This window comes from Mytilus californianus, unplaced genomic scaffold (genome assembly GCF_021869535.1).
Source record: "Mytilus californianus isolate M0D057914Y unplaced genomic scaffold, xbMytCali1.0.p SCAF_4, whole genome shotgun sequence".
In the NCBI taxonomy this organism is placed as follows: domain Eukaryota; kingdom Metazoa; phylum Mollusca; class Bivalvia; order Mytilida; family Mytilidae; genus Mytilus; species Mytilus californianus.
Genome location: NW_026262690.1, coordinates 41,070,551 through 41,090,143, shown reverse-complemented (window position 1 = coordinate 41,090,143; position 19,593 = coordinate 41,070,551). Strand labels below are relative to the sequence as shown.

General features: G+C 32.6%; 1 protein-coding gene across 1 annotated transcript in view; it reads left to right on the top strand.

The window, feature by feature from the left end:
• LOC127738038 (transient receptor potential cation channel subfamily A member 1 homolog) overlaps positions 1–11,139 on the top strand; it is a 115,182-nt gene extending 104,043 nt beyond the window's left edge. Inside the window, exons 29-30 of the mRNA XM_052249099.1 lie at positions 4,731–4,880; positions 8,138–11,139. Coding sequence (XP_052105059.1) covers positions 4,731–4,880; positions 8,138–8,231 — 244 coding nt within the window. The 3' untranslated portion in view covers positions 8,232–11,139. The remainder of the gene's footprint in view (positions 1–4,730; positions 4,881–8,137) is intronic.
• Positions 11,140–19,593: the final 8,454 nt, after the last annotated feature.

Below are 19,593 nucleotides of genomic sequence, written 5' to 3'. Positions count from 1 at the left end.
ACAATGCGAAAACAAATTAGATTAATTTTAAGAACTCATTTTGCTTTGTTGGGAAAATTGCAACTTCTGTGCGAAAGATACCAAAGGAACATTCAAACTCATCAGTCGAAAAATAAACTTTAAACTAAATGGAAATGAAATATGACAGTTTTTTTTCCATTCGTTGAATGTGTTTGAGCTTTGATTTTGCCATTTGATAAGGAACCTTCCGATTTGAATTTTCCTTGGAGTTCGGTATTTTTGTTGTTTTACTTTTGACCAAAATACAAAGCGCTACATAGAAAACTAAAGACTGAGCAATACGAACACCACCAAAACCCGGGGCAGATCTCAAGTCCGGAAGGGTAAGCAGATTCTGCTCCAAAAGTGTCACCCATCATGTTGCTCGTGTAAGGTAGCACTCCATAGTTAGGTGTGTAGTTTTGCATTTTGGCCCCTGTGGATTTTTCAAATATTGAAACTAGTGTGCAATAAAATTCATTTTTGGAAAGCTGAAGATTAATATAACCTTCATAGTGGGTCTATAGAAAGATCAAGATTTTGTAATGTATAAATAATGGGCTGTTTTCTGTATGATAGTCCGTATTTTCATATCCATACCAGACATTGGTCCGGAAATTATTGTAATGTTTTATTCCAACTTTTTGTCGCACGAACTTCGTGATTAAATTTTACGAAAAAATGAGGCAAAAGACACCCAAATTTTAATTGATCATTTGGTAGATTAATGTCAACAGTTTCAGAAAAGGTACCACTCCAAGGGATTGAAATTCTAGTTTGAACCAAATTTCTGGGGAATATGTGACACTTTCATGCATTATTTTATGGTGAATAAATGCAGAATGTTGACACGGATACGCAATAAAGGAATTATACTTAACCATTTTAACTTTTGAAAATCAAATCTATGGAAGATGCTGATTACATACATATGCACATGCATGACACAAACAGTTGGCTATATATATTAGAAAGCCAGGAATAGAAGATGATTAACCATTTTGTGGTTCGTTCAATTTAATTTTTATTTTCTAAATGCGGAGTGCTACTTAGATACAAACCCCGTGATAAGTCCAATTCGGTTGGTAAAATTCGGGGGAAAGGAAAACAAAATTGCCATTACAACAATTTGAAAGTATCCACCTTCATTTGTAAAACAGATATTTCGTAACTGTCAACCAACTAGTGGTGGCGTCCATAAAATTTTCGAAGAGATGAATTGAACTTCATTGGAACTCTTGGTTTAATAGCTTCCCTGTGTTCGTGTTGCTCAGTCATGAGTTATTTCCCGCGAACGCTTTGCGGGGGACATAGAAATACCGGGCGTCCGTCCGTCCGTCCGGTCTTGTTAGCGCTGTCACGTGTAGATTGCAATAAACAATTATTATAGGCGAAAATGATAGCCTTTTTCGAGATACAGACTTTAGAAAGTTGATTTTTTAACGAAACCTTGCTAGAATTAAAAAAAAATTATTCGGACAGTATTTTTTGGTCCAAAAAATATAGGTTGCTTTTCTTAACGTTATAGGTACTTATCTCCCTTGCCTATCAATTTTGCACTTAAAAACACGTTTCTCATCCTAGTGTTGAAAAGACATCATCTCATTTCCGTTAGGGCTAAGGAAAATATATTATTTTGCCTTCGGTATAATGCAGAATGCACGAAGTCTCTAATGATAAAAAATAACGGGTGCACATATCGACCAATTAGGATTAGCCATACTCTTAATTCTGAATACTATGTTATCTTCATAAAAATGGCTGCGCTCATGTAGTCTAATGGTTTATTGTAACCAGATTTTTATGAAACTTATATCATAAATTTATATCAGCAGTGCCGACAAGTTTAAAAGTTACAGCAGATGATTTATTTTTAAAAGAGTTATGCCCCTTGGAAACATCAATTATATGGAAAATTGCATCGTTAGCGCAATCATTTGTATAATTCTTGACAGATTTTTATGAAACTTATATCATAGATTTATATTAGAAATGTCTTAGGCGAATTAGAAAATCAGTGCCGTTCAAATATTTTCAAAAGAGATATGGTCCTTGGAAACATTAATTATATGGAAAATTGCATCGTAAGTGTTCTCATGTGTACAATTATTGCAAGAATTTTATGAAACTTATATCATAGGTACATATCAGCAATGTCTTTGACACTTTCGAAAATAAGTGCTGAACAAATATTTTTAAAGAGTTATGCCCCTTGGAAATATTTTTATATTGGAAATCACATTGCATTTGTTCTGAAACCATTGTTTCTCTAAGATCTTAATAAAAAGTGTTTTTTTTATTTATTGCACTTGTACCATGGATAGATAAAATATGTGGAACGCGAGGATATTGAAACTCTGTTCTGTTATTTTTTATGTTGTTTTTGTGTACTGTTGTATGTCTGTTTGTCCTTTTTTAGCCATGGCCTTGTCAGTTTATTTTTCTACTTATGAGTTTGAATGTTATTTTGGTATCTTTCGCCTCTCTTTTGTGAGCAGCAACCATCTATCAAGGAAATCGTGATAGGAAATACAAGCCCTGGAATATCGTATCAACTGGGAAATATATACTCCATATACAGACGCTGCTGGGATATTTCTACATAAAAATGGAAAGTTCACTATTAGGAAGCTCAAATTATCTCTATTGTTGTAAAGTTTTGTTCGCAACCGACCCTCATTATCAATTTCTAGATGTAAGTCAAGATATGAATCACACTTAACAGTATCTGTTGTATCCTTTATTTCAAGTTCGATGGGAAGCTACTGAATGTAGTCAGTCTCATATGAATAAAGGAATATGACGGCAAGAACAGGAGCACAGTTGGTTTGCATGGGAATGCCAATAGTTTGTTATAAATAAAATTTTCCAAACTGTAGAAATATGTTGTCAATCAAGAAATCATGTATCTTAATAATGTTAGCTTCAGAAAAAACTTTTTTTGAATGAGAGTGATTTTTTTACAAAGAACGATATATTCTTGCCTAAGACAAGATACTTGTATCTATTTTTGTCATTCCTTTTCATGAAACGAAGCAGGACCAATTCATATAACATGTCTTTTACATTGGAATTGGGAATTCTTATGTAATGTGTCGAAAAGTCAAATGTTTTAAAACTATTGTAAGATGAAACAGTCTCACATTGTATGTACTCTAAAAGATCCTTGGATTTTTGTATATCCACATTTACGGAAAGAGGTTTGTGTGGTGTGAAGCACTTGGAAGACCAAGCAATATAACATTGTGTGTAAAGACACTTATGTCATGTTGAATTTCCAATGAACTGTCAATACCTTATTCATTTATCAAGCTAATGTGCAACAACATATTTGTCATGGAGGTAGGACAGGTGCTTTGCAACATTTGGGTATTTAACATGTTTAAAGATTGATGTTGCATGTGTACAAATGTATTAGTTTTTTTTAAATTTTTGATTGATATCAACGACCTCATCCCCTGAATCCATTCGGAAAGAGTATCTGCGTCTTCTTTCTTGTGTTTAACCGATTGCATGGTATAATTCTCGACTGAATCCATCAGTATTTTGAAGTTGTGTTTCCATTTGATAGATTCAGGCTCACGATATTTCGGATGACACATTATGCAGAGAAGTGTAATTTATAATTTTTGGTGTTTCCAATTAATGGTTCAGGATATATCGGGCATTTGGATAACACGTTTCGCAGAGAAGTGGTATTGACAATGTTAAGGTCACCAGTAATAACGTGGCCAGTCGGATAATATATGAATGGGGAACTAGCACACGTGCAATCAGGAGGATTTTAAACTTGAAGCCAATGTTGAGATCCTGCTGCACGTGTTTATAATTGAACATTTTAGTTGGATCCTCTATTTCTGTTCAGCCGAACAAAACCAAAAACGACTTCAAGGGAAGATTCCCAAATTTTAACTGAATTTTCCCGCCAAGGAATTATCATGAAATCTAACTTTACAGTACCGCTGTTGTTTTTAAATAATCAGTTTATCGATTTTAACATCATTGAATGCTACTTATGTCTGATATGATCTATGTTTTAGTTACCATACTTTATAATCTATACGACAGGGGCCTCTTATTGAGAAAAAAACGGTTTGATTTTAAAGTTGGTCAAGGATTGCTTTTAATTTAGTCTTCAATATAACGTTTGTGCTAATAGTATTCAATTTCTCAATTATGGTGTTGTTTCTATCGGGGACAGTCTTATCTCGTTTTGTCTTAAAAACATTAGCTGTTAGGGTTTGAGATATTCTTTATACCGATAGTCCATGCATTAGGTGAGTTACTATTGTAAGACTAGACACATCTACTTATTCGCTATTGTATGATGCTTAATCACATGCGATGACCGATCAACATATTTGGATATAAGTTGCACGGAATGCGTCTCTTCACTTATGGTGCAGAAACTGCAAACGCTTCCGCAACAGCTGAATTCAGGCTCCGTATTTTCTTGGGCTTTAAGCAATTTTATCTTTTTTTTCTGTTAGGTTTAGTTTAAACATATTTTATTTGCAAAAGTAACAAAAAGGATTGGACACAAGTTATAACAACATTAGTGACGTCCTCTCCCTAACTTTCTGTTAGGTATGATGTAATAGACTGTTCTAATTTTTCTTTTGGTCATCTTTGTTTATTGTTACCAATTGGCATCTTCAACCATTTGCAATATTAAAATGATATATCTTTGTTTGGTATCTTTGATAAGTTTCTTTTTATTGTTATTATAGGTATGTCGACAGTGATAAATCTATAATAAACAAAACAGATTATGATAAAAGAACGGCATTACATATAGCTGTTGCAGAAAAGCATGAACATCTTGTTATCTATTTTCTGGAGGAACTAAAAGATATCATCAATACTGATATTAAAGACAGGTAAATTAAATATAGGCATTTTAAAAAAAAATCGTGTGTAAATTTACAAAAACAGTATTCAAGTTGCGTTTTATGTAAGTGTCATGCTTCAAAATAACAGTCATTACATTTGAAGTTAATTAATTTTTCAGATCTTTTGGTAATGTTTGTTTAAACTTTTGGTAATGTTTGTAAATCATTTTAATATTCGAACAAACAGTTTCGTCAGTTAATGTTTCTGTGTTGTATACTCAATACTGTCGGTTGTATTGCATTAACATTTCTGAAAAACAGACGTTGCCACTTTAAGAAGATTGTTTTGAAATCCTTTGTAATTTGTCTCAAACCAAGAGGTTAACAGGAGCCAAAACAAGTATTCTTAGTCTGTTATTTGGAACGGTTATTTTTAACAGTTGTAGTCATCATGACCAAATTGTCAATCGACCCCTTAATGAGTTATTGCCCTTTATAGTCAATTTTTAACAATTTTTCGTAAATTTTTGTAATCTTTTACAAAAATCTTCTCCTCTGAAACTACTAAGACAAATTTAACCAAACTTGGCCATAATCATCCTTAGGGTATTTAGTTTAAAAATGTGTCCGATGACCCCGCCTGCCAACCAACATGGCCGACATGGCTAAAAATAGAACATAGGGTAAAAATGCAGTGTTTGGCTTACATCTCTGAAACTAAAGCATTTAGAGCAAATCTGACATGACGTAAAATTGTTTATCAGGTTGAGATCTATCCGCACTGACATTTTCAGACGAATCAGACAACCCGTTGTTGGGTTGCTGCCACTGAATTTGGTAATTTTAAGGAAATTTTGCAGTTCTTGGTTATAATCTTGAATATTATTATAGATAGAAATAAACTGTTTACAGCAATAATGTTCATCAAAGTAACATCTACAAATAAGTCAACATGACCAAAATCGTCAATCGACCCCTTAATGAGTTATTGCCCTTTATAGTAAATTTTTAACAATTTTTCATAAATTTTTGTAATCTTTTACAAAACCTTCTCCACTTAATCTACTGGGCCAAATAGAAATACACTTAGCCTATGTGCACAGGATTTATTTGTTTTACACATTTTGATTTGGAAGAAAGGTCGACATAGTTAGTTGCACTATTACTAACACAAGTATATTAATATTCTTGTAATTGTTATAAAATACATCAAATAACATAATTAGAAACCTAATCTTGATTTATATCCAATTTTTAGAAATTCACCTGTGACGTTACTTTTTGTGGCGTTGATCCATTCGTGTAACAGACACACACTTCGTAATTCTATTAACCTGTTTTTGTGTACTGTTCTAAATTATTTTAGTTATTCGTTGTTATTCTGTGGTTAACATGTCCAAATGTACTATTTTATTATTTATTTATGTATTTCTCTGTCTTTGGTGTTTTTGCATTTATTTGTACTCTGTTCCCGTCATGTTATGTTGTCATTTTAGCGGTATATTTAACATTGCCATAAAGCGCGGAGGTTTGGCTAGCCACAAAACCAGGTTCAACCCACCATTTTTTCTTAAAATGTCCTGTACCAAGTCAGGAATATGTCAGTTGATATTTAATAGTTCGTTTCTATGAATGTTGCATAGTTGTTTGTTTTTTGTTGCACTTGTGTGTTCTGTTATTTCGTTGTTTTCCTCTTATAGTTGATGTGTTTCCCTCGGTTTTAGTTTGTAACCCGGATTTGTTTTCTCTCAATCGATTTATGACTTTTAAACAGCGGTATACTACTTTTGCCTTTATTTAGCCACAACTTTCAATAGGGTATCTTGATTGAAAAATGTGTCTGATGACCCTATCATTCAACCAACATGGCCGCCATGGCTAAAAATAGAACATAGGGGTTTACTATAGAAGTCTAAGGGAAAATTGTAAAAAAAAACAATTTCAAATGGTCACAACTTGAAAACTTATTTAAATAATGAGAAGGGGTCTTCAGTAACTATTGTAAGACTACAATGGGATGACCTGCTTTTAATTTAACAACTGGGCCAAATTAAACCAAACTTGGCCTCAATCATTATTAGGGTACCTAATACTCTTAATTATGATTTGAACCTTATTTTGAATGATTTCCAAAACAACAGTAGATACATGTGAGCGACACAGGCTCTCAAGAGCCTGTGGTTATTACTATGAAACAAATGATATATTATGGTAACGTAAATAAGAGATGAACCCAAGCTCACGAGAAATAATTGGTTGTTATTTACCCTATGAATTGCCACAAAACAATTTGATTGAATGCTTGAACAGGTTAGTTCTGTATATAAATTGGGATAAAATGTGCAGAATTCGTAATTCAATGTTAAATACACTTGTGTGGAGTCCTTGATTTTGTGCTTCAGTCATATTTAATGGTTTCAGAACGGTTTTGAAAACAAAACGTAAAAATCGCACTGCTATGGATGTTTCGTCCCCGATGATATAACCGGCCCAGTAGTCAGTTCTTTTTTGTTGACATGTATTATCATTGATATGTTCATTTTTAGTACATTTTCTGTTTAAAAATGTTAAACTATTCGAAACACTATAAGGTTGTTTTACCCCCGTGAAGGTATTGCAACTTTCACAATTTGGGGGAATTTTCGGTTTTTAATATCTTCAAATTAATATTTGGTTTGGCCATCCATCTGTTTTGATTCGAGCGTAACTTGTGAGTCTTGTGTAGATGAAATGCTCATGTGCGTACAAAATTATAAGACTGGTTTTTATTTGACTGAAAAGAAGCTCAAAATGTCATTTATATTTCGAAACATATTCTGATGTCGTTTTTCGATATTTTCTTGTTAAATATTGGTGCTGAAATGTTACAGAAGATTAAATTTTGTTTATTTTGCATGTCCACATGCGATCATCAATGACTGTATGTCATATTTGTAGCTTGAAATCACGTTTAATCCAAACAAGTTTCACTTTTTAAGTTGTCATTTTCATGACATTTTCAAAAATATAAAGTACCGTTTACTGCCACTAATCTCTATAAATACTCCTTTGATATACACTGCATTTTTATCATGGCAGTCTTGGTTTTTTTTATATGCCAAAGGTAGTGTTCTATCCTTATATATTAATGCAAACTTGTAAAGTTAATTTCAATACTGAAATACATTTCAATATGAAAATTAACACAGTATAACTGAAAATATAAAAACGCGAGGGTATTGAAACAAAACAAATTCAAGAAAAATGTTTGAATTGTGAGTGTATTGAAGTAATGATAAAGTTTAATAATAATTTATGTTTAACAGATGGGAGAACACTGCATTGGAAAATGTTGGGGAAAATGAAGAAATTTTGGAGATATTCAAAAAGAATGGATATAAAGTGGATGCGAATACTTGATTAATAATGAATGATGACACTAATAAATTTGATATGTAGTGTCAGTCATATGGTACCCTAAATGGCAGAGGCATGTTTACCCTTTTACTTTTGTTTCTGTAGAAAAACTCAGAAAGCTAGCATTTTTACACTCTAAAGGACCTTTTTTAAAAAGAGGACAGTTAAATGAGTCTGTATTATTTGTCTGTGACTGCATATGTAGACTAAAAAAGGAAAAATGACAAAAACAAACCTGTGAGTTAGATGCAGATGTTACCACAAGACTCAGCACAACATGATTATAATGTAACTATTCACATATGACAACAGCAAAATTAACAGTGTTTTGACATTTTGACAGCAGGAATTGCTGTTGGTGATTAAGATATAATAACATATAATCATATCCTTGTTTCTCATTCAGCTTCATGTAAGTATGTGATCATGTCAGTTAGTTATGTTATAACTATGGGAAAAATTGTGAGAAACATGCCAATTTTGCCCTCTCTGTTATGCTGCAAAAATAATATTCTTAATTTAATTCTGTAGTTTGGTGTAGAGATATATTAATATATTTTAAGGCATTTAGTTGTACATTTGAAATGTAATTGATTTATTATTTGAACTTTTGTCAATATGGATACGGTCTGTGGACTGCAAGTTAACATTTCATTGGCAGTTTTGCATATTTTATTCGGTTGTTTTTTTTTTTGTTTTTTTTTTTTGTAGTTCTATCAATGAATAAATAATAAAATTACGTCAACTAACTTTTGACATTATGATCTGGTGAAACTTCACACAAAGGAAAAGACTAATGTCGTATGTTCATATAACGTTTTCTAAATAAGCAACACAACTATTTAGTATTTTATCGCAAAGTTTGTTTTAAAGCGACGCATTTAGCTGATTTAAGCATTTAGTTGTATAAAAGAAATATAGCTGATTTAGTACAATCCTTGAACTATCGATAATATAATGCAAACAACTGCCCATTACCTACAAGCTGGCTGCATTTTTTGGCATTTTTGCAGATTTTAGTTCACTATTTATTTTTTGTTATTTTACTCCACGAAACGGAGTAGTGATAGAACTTAGTTTTTATCCGTCTGTCAGGTCGTTCATCGTCAGTCCATCAGTCTATTAAGACATCAGTCATTTTCGTTTCTGGGTGCTAACTCAAATACGGATTTCAACTTTCCTCGGATGTATGCTCATATAAATGAGAGGAAGATCCATCTCGATTGTTAATCCATGTCAAAGTGATACTTTCGAATAATAGACAGGAACGTGTGCACAATAGTGGTTTCCACATGCTAAATAAATACTATATATGTGATTGAAACTTTACTTGTATATATATATATATATATACATAAACAAGTCTAAATTGAAAACAACGTTCAAACCTATGGTTGCGTTGGATAAAAACCGCAATTTTTATACGTGTGCATGCAAAACAAATTTCTTGGTAAAGGGGTCTAAATACAGCATAAACAACATTTTCCAAAAGACCAAAAAAGTGACAAAGTATATTTTAACAAAACGCATTTGACTAGCAGGTCGAACAACGGATGTTCTTAAACCCTGCTGACTGCCATTGGCGATTGCCAAATAAAATGATCACCAGATGTAAAAAATGGATCTTAATTATAAATATTAATTTAATATCAAACAGAAAACAATATATATATATATATATATAATATATATAATCACATATAGTGAGAGAAGATGCCTTTTCTTTTTGAATTCAATACCACAAAGGTAAAAGTCATACGAGTTATTTTTCAGTCGTTCCATTGATTAATACTCTTGATTGTGTGAGTTTTATTGACTTAGCCTTTTTGAATTTACCTTGTAAGTTCAGTATTTTTGTTAATTTTGTCAATTTTTTCAAACAAGTATAGACTGCAACTTGTGCAGAAAAAAGGTTTCGTGGTGCTAAATTAAAGCAAAAAAAAAGTCGTAATGTAAGATAAGCAGAAAAAACCTACTAATTAAATCACTCAAAGCTTTTCTCTTTTGAATAAAGGTGCCGTGGGGTATGTGGGCTTTTTATGTCCTATAATGTCATACAGCTCTTCACATGAGTAGGTACTTATACATTCTTGGCTTTCAATTTCTCTGGTTTGAGCGTTCTTGATGAAGGTAAATTCAAAAAAGCGCTTCGGACACACGAAATTTATAATGTTTCACAACTCAATGATTTAATTCTTGTATTTTATAATCTAAGTTACCGATTCGATTCAGTATATGTAGTATTGGTTACATAATTGTGACATGTTCTCCTCTTAAACAATTCTGTTGTCTAAAAATTGTATTCGGTGATTCGATTCATCATCAAACATGACTGATGTTACTAAAAATAGAACATAGGGGGTAAAATGCAGTTTACATGGGCTAACATCTCAAAAACTAAAACGGTAAGAACAAAACCTGTTTTTGCTTAAAATTTTAAGTAATAGCGACTTTTAACTCTAAAATTAAAGCAGTAAGAGCGAACCTGACGAGGTTAAATGATCAGCAGATTCAGTCTATCTCCTATAGAATTTTCAGAAAAATTGATTTTGAAGTTATGCCACTGAAATGTAAGTTTTTAATAATTCATAATTTTGGTCAAATCTCAAAAACTTATACAGGCATAGCAAAACTGACATGAGTAATTTATAAGCAGGTTATGGTCATTGTCGTCTCTTTTACACAATTGATTTTAATGTTTATTTATCATATGTAAGAAAATAAGTTTGAGCCAAGGCTCCGTGTTGAAGACCGTACTTTGACATATAATGGTTTACTTTTATAAATTTTGACTTGGATGGAGAGTTGTCTCATTGGCACTCATACCACATCTTATTATATCTATTTAGTCATTTTATGTGTATATTACCATTTATATTTGTCAGACAATAAAAGAATTAGTGTCTTTTAATTTCGTAGTTTACAGCAGAACATTAATGTCTCAGTTTTGCATGGTTATTCCCAATTTTGTAGATCTACTGCTTACTCTTTCAGAGTAGAGTAATAGTATATATATAATGCTCAGTGAATGTAATTTCTAAAATGAAGAGATCCTTATTCATTGTTACAACCTCCGGTCTTTTTTTTTTAATTTTTCCTATAGTTCATAAGTGTTTCTCGTTTCTCGTATTTTATATACTAGTAGATTGTTGTGTACAAGTTATCATTTTGTACAAATTGTAATTTGTACAAAAAAAATGTACAAATTATAATTTGTATTTGAATTTATACAAATTGTAATTTGTACAAAAAGTGCTTGTACACATTACAATTTGTACAACATTTGAGTAAAATTCACTTATAACTTGTACAATAATTTATAGTATGGATTTTGTTATAAATAAAGCATTGGTTTTCCTGTTTGAATGGTTTTACACTGGTCATTTTGGGGAACTTTATAGCTTGATGTTCGGTGTGAGCCAAGACTCCGTGTTGATGGCCGTTCTTTGGTCTATAATGGTTTACTTTTATAAATTTTTACTTGGATGGAGAGTTGTCTCATTGGCACTCATACCACATCTTCTTATATCTATTTAGTCATTTTATGTGTATATTACCATTTATATTTGTTAGACAATAAAAGAATTAGACTCTTTTAATTTCGTAGTTTACAGCAGAGCATTAATGTGTCAGTTTTGCATGGTTATTCCCAATTTTGTAGATCTACTGCTTACTCTTTCAGGGTAAAGTAATTGTATATATATAATGATCAGTGAATGTTGTTTCTAAAATGAAGAGATCCTTATTCATTGTTACAACCTCCGGTCTTTTTTATTTTTCCTATAGTTCATAAGTGTTTCTCGTTTCTCGTATTTTATATAGATTGTTGTGTACAAGTTATCATTTTGTACAAATTGTAATTTGTACAAATAAATTGTACAAATTATAATTTGTATTTTGAATTTGTACAAAAAGTGCTTGTACACATTACAATTTGTACAACATTTGAGTAAAATTCACTTATTACTTGTACAATAATTTATAGTATGGATTTTGTTATAAATAAAGCATTGGTTTTCCTGTTTGAATGGTTTTACACTGGTCATTTTGGGGAACTTTATAGTTGATGTTCGGTGTGAGCCAAGACTCCTTGTTGAAGGCCATACTTTGGCCTATAATGGTTTACTTTTTACAAATGTGACTTGGATGGAGATCTCGAGTTGTCTCATTGGCACTCATATTACATCTTCTCATATCTACTGATACACACTATAGAATGTTTATTCAATGACCACACAATAAACCTTATTTACAAAATACAAAAATAGGTCAGTATGATTTGTTTGAGCATACGAGTGAATTATGGCATTGGAAATTACACAACTTCTTTTGCTTTTTACATTTACATTTAGAAGTGCTGCACCCCCTTTGCATTTACATGAAAAAAAACCCTGACCACCATTTTTGAAAGCTGGTTCATGAAGCGAAAGTTAAAGCTCAGGAATCGTTGCTGCGAATAAAGATGGGTCTTTAACAGCTTCAATTTGATTTCTCGACAAATATCCTATTAAAATCCTACAACTGTCCCAATGCTGTTTCAAATGACATTATCCCCCACAGCAAGTTATGATAATTTCCGTTTCGTTTTCTTGGTTAGATATTCGCTTGGATCTGTTGGCCAGACAGCGCAAGCTTCCTGGCACGTATGTTTGTTTTTTCAACGTCAGTGACTTCCTGATTGTCATTCGGACCAATTTCTATTAGTCAATTAGAATTGTCACTTGGGCCAATTTCAATAATACTATCAGAATTGTCACTGGAGCCAATTTTTATTATTCTATCAGAATTGTCACTGCATGGGTCAATTTCTATTGTACTATCAGAATTAACTGCCATGCATTTATCAATTACATTTCCTGTTTCCATCTGGGTATTTTTGTATTTTGAAAATAAGCTTTATTGTGTGGTCATTAAATAAAAATTATATAGTGTGTATCAATGCTTTTTTATAACAAAATCCATTCTATGAATAATTGTACAAGTTATAAGTGAATATTTTAGTCAAATTTTGCACTTTTTGTACAAATTACAATTTGTACAAAGTCAAAATACAAATTATAATTTGTACAATTTTTTTGTACAAATCATAATTTGTACATAATGATAACTTGTACACAACATATAGATTAGACCGTTGGTTTTCCCGTTTGAATGGTTTTACACTAGTAATTTTAGGGGCCCTTTATAGCTTGCTGTTCGGTGTGAGCCAAGGCTCCGTGTTGAAGACCGTACTTTGACCTATAGTGGTTTACTTTTATAAATTTTGACTTGGATAGAGAGTTGTCTCATTGGCACTCATACCACATCTTCTTACATCTAGATAAATGACACATTCCCCATTTCCATTCTCAATTTTAGATAAGAATACAATACATTGATTTACCACTGCCTAACATATTTGAATATTTCTTAAGCATCTTATCATTGAAACAATGCAATATTTTAGAACTATATATTTAGTAAAAGATTATTATTGGTCTCAATTTGTATAATTATATACATTTTCATTAAAAACATTTAGTTATCGCTGATGTCTTGTTTTTTGAAGAGCCTGCCACGAACGTTTACATTCAGACGTCGTTGACGCCGTCATCATTTAGTTTCATTCTGCGATAAAAACTATTTTAGACACCAATAACTTTATAAGACCTTCGTGGATATTTATATAAATATGAAAAAGCTTTTTGTGATAAAATCACAGTATCAACATCATACTTCCTTTTATTACTGATAAATGTACTTGGTCTTTTTTGTTGGGGGAGGGATTTAATATTTATATACAGTATATGGTTATCGTTTTTCAGACCACAGTAACTTTTTTCATACCGTCATTGATTTTTACGACACTTGTATAGATGCTTCTGTATGATAAAAATACAATATACAGAGCAAAGTTTGAAATACATTTGTTTTCATCTATCCGTATTTTACTAATACCAGCTTTTTATAGTAAAAGTTAATATATCTTCCTGGGTTTAGAGTTTATCAAATATCAATTACTTTTTCAGACGTTTTATGAAACTTTGACATAGACTTTATTATGATTAAGGTATATCATCTATAGCAAAAATTTTAAATACAATTTTTTTTCTTCAGTATTTTACTGACAGATGGAAATTTACATAGTGTCTGTAGTTCTTTTTAGTCATCAATTACTTTGTAAACCTCAAGGAATATTACGAACCTGAGACAGAAGCTTGTTATTAATCAAGCAATAGCATCTGAAGAAAAACGTTTTTATTGTTTTATTTTTTCTGTATTCAACTGATAAATTAACTTTGATTTAGTCATATACTTTAACACCGACAACAGCAGTTATTACAGGGTTCCGTGCATCTCCCTACCAAGGATTACGATCCAGTCCCCTCCTCTCATCCCTTGGCAGATTAAGCCAACATTTGTGATCACAATGCTAGTGGACCTGATAATATCCCTTCTATTTTCCTTAATATATTCTCGGAAGATATATCCCCCTTCCTTTTAGAAGTAAACGTTCTTGTGAAGCTCAACATGTCATAGTTGAAGGTAATCAAGTTGATGCAATTCTTTTAGATTTTTCTAAAGCGTTCGATAAGGTCCCCATGAAAGATTAATAAGAAAACTTAATTATTATGGTATTAGGAAAAATAATTTACAGGCAACAGCAAGTCCTGCTAAACGGTTTTCAATCTTCCAAATTAGCTGTTGATTCTGGTGTTCCTCAGAGCACAGTATTAGGCCCAACTTTATTTTTGTTATTTATAAACAACCTACCTGAGTATGTCTCCTGTAAGGTTCGTCTTTTTGCTGACTTCTGTTTACTTTATAAGAAATCAAATAATATAAATGCGTCTCAAGCACTCCAAAAAGATCTATCAAATCTTGAAAACTGGAAATCTGAATGGCAGATGAAATTTAATCCTGAAAATGTTATGTCATAAATATTTCTAAAATGTCAAAACCCAACTTATTTCAATATAAATTACATAATCATGTACTTGATTCTGTCAAGAACAACAAGTACCTAGGTGTTACAATAAGCAACGATCTTGATTGGGAGCCCATATTAATAATATAACTTCAAAGGCAAAAAAAACTCTAGGATTTTTACGTAGAAACATGAAAAACTGTACACGTAAGGTTAAAACCCTTGCGTACACATCACTTGTGCGTCCGACGTCGACTACTCCTCACCAATTTGAGATCCCTTCAAACAAAACCAAATTAACCAAATTAAGCAGATTCAGCGTAAGGCTATCTAAGGCAGCAAGATATGTGTTTAATGATTACAATGATACAACATAAGTTTCGGCATATATATATACGTAAAAACTATTTTAAGTCTCTTTATTCCCAAGCACTATTGCAGCTTGGAATGATCTTCCGGAGGCAATTTGCATGTCACCCTCCCTAGAATTCTTAAAAGGTGGTATCTCCACCGTAACATTTGGAGGATCCTATCTGGCTTATTAACTATTGTATGTAAGCCACTGTACATAATGTGAATATGTTTAACATTAGGCTACAACTAATGTTATTTTAATTGTAATAATTATGGTATCAGTCTTCTACCCGCTCAGCCTTTTCGTCTGTTGTACTTTTTCTGTAATGTCTCTATAATTCCTTGATTTGATATTTGGCGTATAGTCATATTATATATATATTATACGAAGTTACAGATCGAGTTTGATTTTTTTCCGGTTGACAAAATTTTGCCGAAGTTAAGACCCTTGTAAATAGAAAATTGCGTGGAAATCTCACTATTTTCTGTAATGCTTCTTTCACTTGGTTTGATATTTGTAATGCCCATTAGCAATTTATTCGATATTTGGTTTAAACATGTTACACTTATAGCACCACAAGCAACATATAAATGTTGTTGTTCGTTCCGACAGAGCTATTTTCACCATGCATTAACAATGTAAGGCTTGACACAAATAACTATTAATGGCTCCAATCGAAAAAGCTAATAGTATGAAGAAGAAGAAGAAGATGTTTTATTTCCATTAAACGGGCTCACAAAGAGCATAATACAATATAAGACATTAATTAGATAACAGCAAAAAACAATAGTCGAGTATACATACAAAGAGAAGAAAAAGTATGCATTGTAATGCATATAAATGCAATGCCCTCAGCATGTTATCTATATTATATAATGACAGGTGGGGTGTAATCTTCATGTGTAGCACGGATTTTAAGACAGATCATGTTAAGCACGTCGAGTAATACTAGTATGATTTACTGGTATTCGTCTGAACATACTTGAGTTGATCATTATTATGTTTTTTATTTGAATGTCTCTATTTGCGATTTGACTCTTTTCAAGATTACTAAGTAACACTTCGATAATATGTATGTTTCTACATGAATTGCAATTATTACTCTGTTTACTTACACTCAAGTTTACACTCTACAAGTCTAGAAGAAGAAAAAGTTAAATATTTAGTTGTGCATTTTACCTATTATGTCTGTTTGTTTTGTTCACACATTGTTGTCAATATAATTGAATGTTATGCGACTGTCATACAAGTGAGAGGTTCAGCTAGCTATAAAACCAGGTTTAATCTACCATTTTCTACATAAGAAAATGCCTGTACCAAGTCAGAAATATGACAGTTGTTACCATTTGTTTGATGTGATTGAGCTTTTGATTTTGCCATTTGATTAAGGACTTTCCATTTTGAATTTTCCTCGGAGTCCGGTATTTTTGTTATTTTACTTTTAAGTATATTTTATGTATTTCTTTTGCATGTAATAACGTATGTTTTTATATAGTAAGTATTTGTTTCTTTTCTGAATCAAATAACGGAAAAGAAAGGGGAAGGGGTGTGCTGTAATAATGCGTGAAGCAGAATCCCAATACGCATTTATCAAAACGGGAAGCAAAGAAACAGCACTATATTTGTTGTTCTCTATCTCAAAGTCACAATGAGACCTTTAACACAGATCAGAACTTACAACTCATTGCAATTTCCGGACTGCCACCAGAACCGGTTATAGCGAAATTGTTTGCTAGATTGTGCTTTGAAATACCAGTATTCGGCTTTGAGCGTTCCTGATGAAGGTGAATACAGAAAAGCGCTTCAGACGAAATTTATAACGTGTTGCTTTCATTTTTTACAGCACTGTGTCGATACCTTTGCTGATGAACTCTCAGTCCCCGAGAGTATCATTAGCTCAGTAGTCGGTACATCGGTACTGACATGATTTACAACAAACTTTTCTAAAATTTATTGATTTTGAAATTATAAAGAAACTAAAATTTCAACTCCCTCCGGCAAAGTTTACCTTAGATGAATTTCCCTATTTTAAGGTCCTTTTTTATCATATAGCTCTTCGACTGTTTCGGTTCTTCTACATCCTTGGCTCTCAAATATTCGGCTTTGTGCGTTCCTTATGAAAGTAAATCCAAAAAGGATTCTGACGCATGAAATTATCAACGTTGTTTTCGGTTTTTTTTGTGTGACCATACATTGTATTCAAGTGGGAAATTGTCTCTAATAAAAAAAACTTTAATTTTGCCTTTCGAAAGGAAAATGATGACATTGCACTCTCTTTTCAGTCTAAAATTGATTACCAGATTTGAAGCTCAATTTGCATTTAAGTATGAAACAAGTGGTTACATATCTGTAATGTGAGCATCTGTAAGTATTAAATACTAGTACCCGATAAAGACCGTTTCCCGGTGCGTAATTTTCTCGCTGTGTTGAAGACCCATTGGTGGATTCGGGCTGTTTTCTGCTCTTTGGTTTGGTTATTGTCTCTTTTACACATTCCCCGTTTCCATTCGCAATCCTATTGACGGTCCGGTCAACTTTTAACAGAATTTACCATTAAAGTAGAGTGACATTAACCATTAAATGTCATTATAATGCAACCACGTAACATACAGCTAAATCATATCACTTGGACAATTTCTTATTTTGAGCTCACCTGGCTCAGATGGCCAAGTGAGCTTTCCTCATCACTTGGCGTCCGTCATCCGTCGTCGTCGTCGTTAACTTTTACCTGTGAAACTACTAGGCCAAATTAAACCAAACTTGGCCTAAATCATCCTCTGGATATCTAGTTTAAAAAATGTATCCGATGACCCCGCCCATCAACCAAGATGGCCGCCATGGCAAAAAAATAGAACATGGGGGTAAAAGCAGTTTTTGGCTTATTTCTCTGAAACTAAAGCATTAAGAGCAAATCTGACAGTTGATAAAAATGTTCATCAGGTCAAGATCTATCTGCCCTTTAATTTTCAGACGCATCAGACAACCTGTTGTTGTGTTGCTGCCCCTGAATTGGTAATTTTTTGGTTATTATCTTGCATATTATAATAGAGATAAACTGTAAACAACAACAATGTTCAGCAAAAGTAAGATTTCCCCCCCCCCCCCCGAAATTTTTTGTTACCCCCCCCCTTTCGAAAAAAAATAATATTTGAAGAGAATTTTTTTTGAGGAAAAAAAATTGCCCCCCCCCCCCTAACCCCCCCCCCCCCCCCTCCCCCTTTCCAAAAAAAATTAAGAGACATCCATACACTTAATCACAAGTTATTGTCTGAAATCTAGAAAAATGCTTGTTTTAGACCCTTTTTGGCCCCTAATTCCTGAACGGTTTGGGCAATTACCCCCAAAACGAATCCCAACCTTCCTTTTGTGGTATTGAATCTTTTGGTTAAATTTCATAGAGATCCATACACTTAAACTAAAGTTATTGTCCGGAAACCAAATGTCTTCGGACGACGCTCACGCCGACGTGGTACCAATATACGACCGCAAACATTTTTTGCGGTCGTATAAAAAATGTATTCGATGACCGCGCCCACGTACCAAGATGTCCACCATGGCTAAAAATTAAACATACAGGTAAAATGCAGTTTTTGGCTTATATCTCTGAAACTAAAGCATTTAGAGCAAATCTAACGGGGTTAAAATGTTCATCAGGTCAACGTGACCAAAATTGTCAATTGACCCCTTAAGGAGATATTGCCCTTTTAATAGATATAAGAAGATGTGGTATAAGTGCCAATGAGACAACTCTCCATCCAAGTCACAATTTGTAAAAGTAAACCATCATAGGTCAAAGTACGGCCTTCAACACGGAGCCTTGGATCACACCGAACAGTAAGCTTTAAAGTCTATTTTTCACTATTTTTCGCAATTAATTTTTAATCTTTTACAAAAATCTTCTCCTCTTAATCAACTTGGCCAAATGGAATCAAACTTAGTCACAATTGTTATAAGGGTATCTTGATTAAAAAATGTATCCAATGACCCTGCCCTACAACCAACATGGTCCCCATTGGTAAAAATAGAATATAGGGGTTTACTATAGAAATCTATGGGGAAAGTGTAAAAAAACAATTTCAAATGGTCACAACTTGAAAACTAAT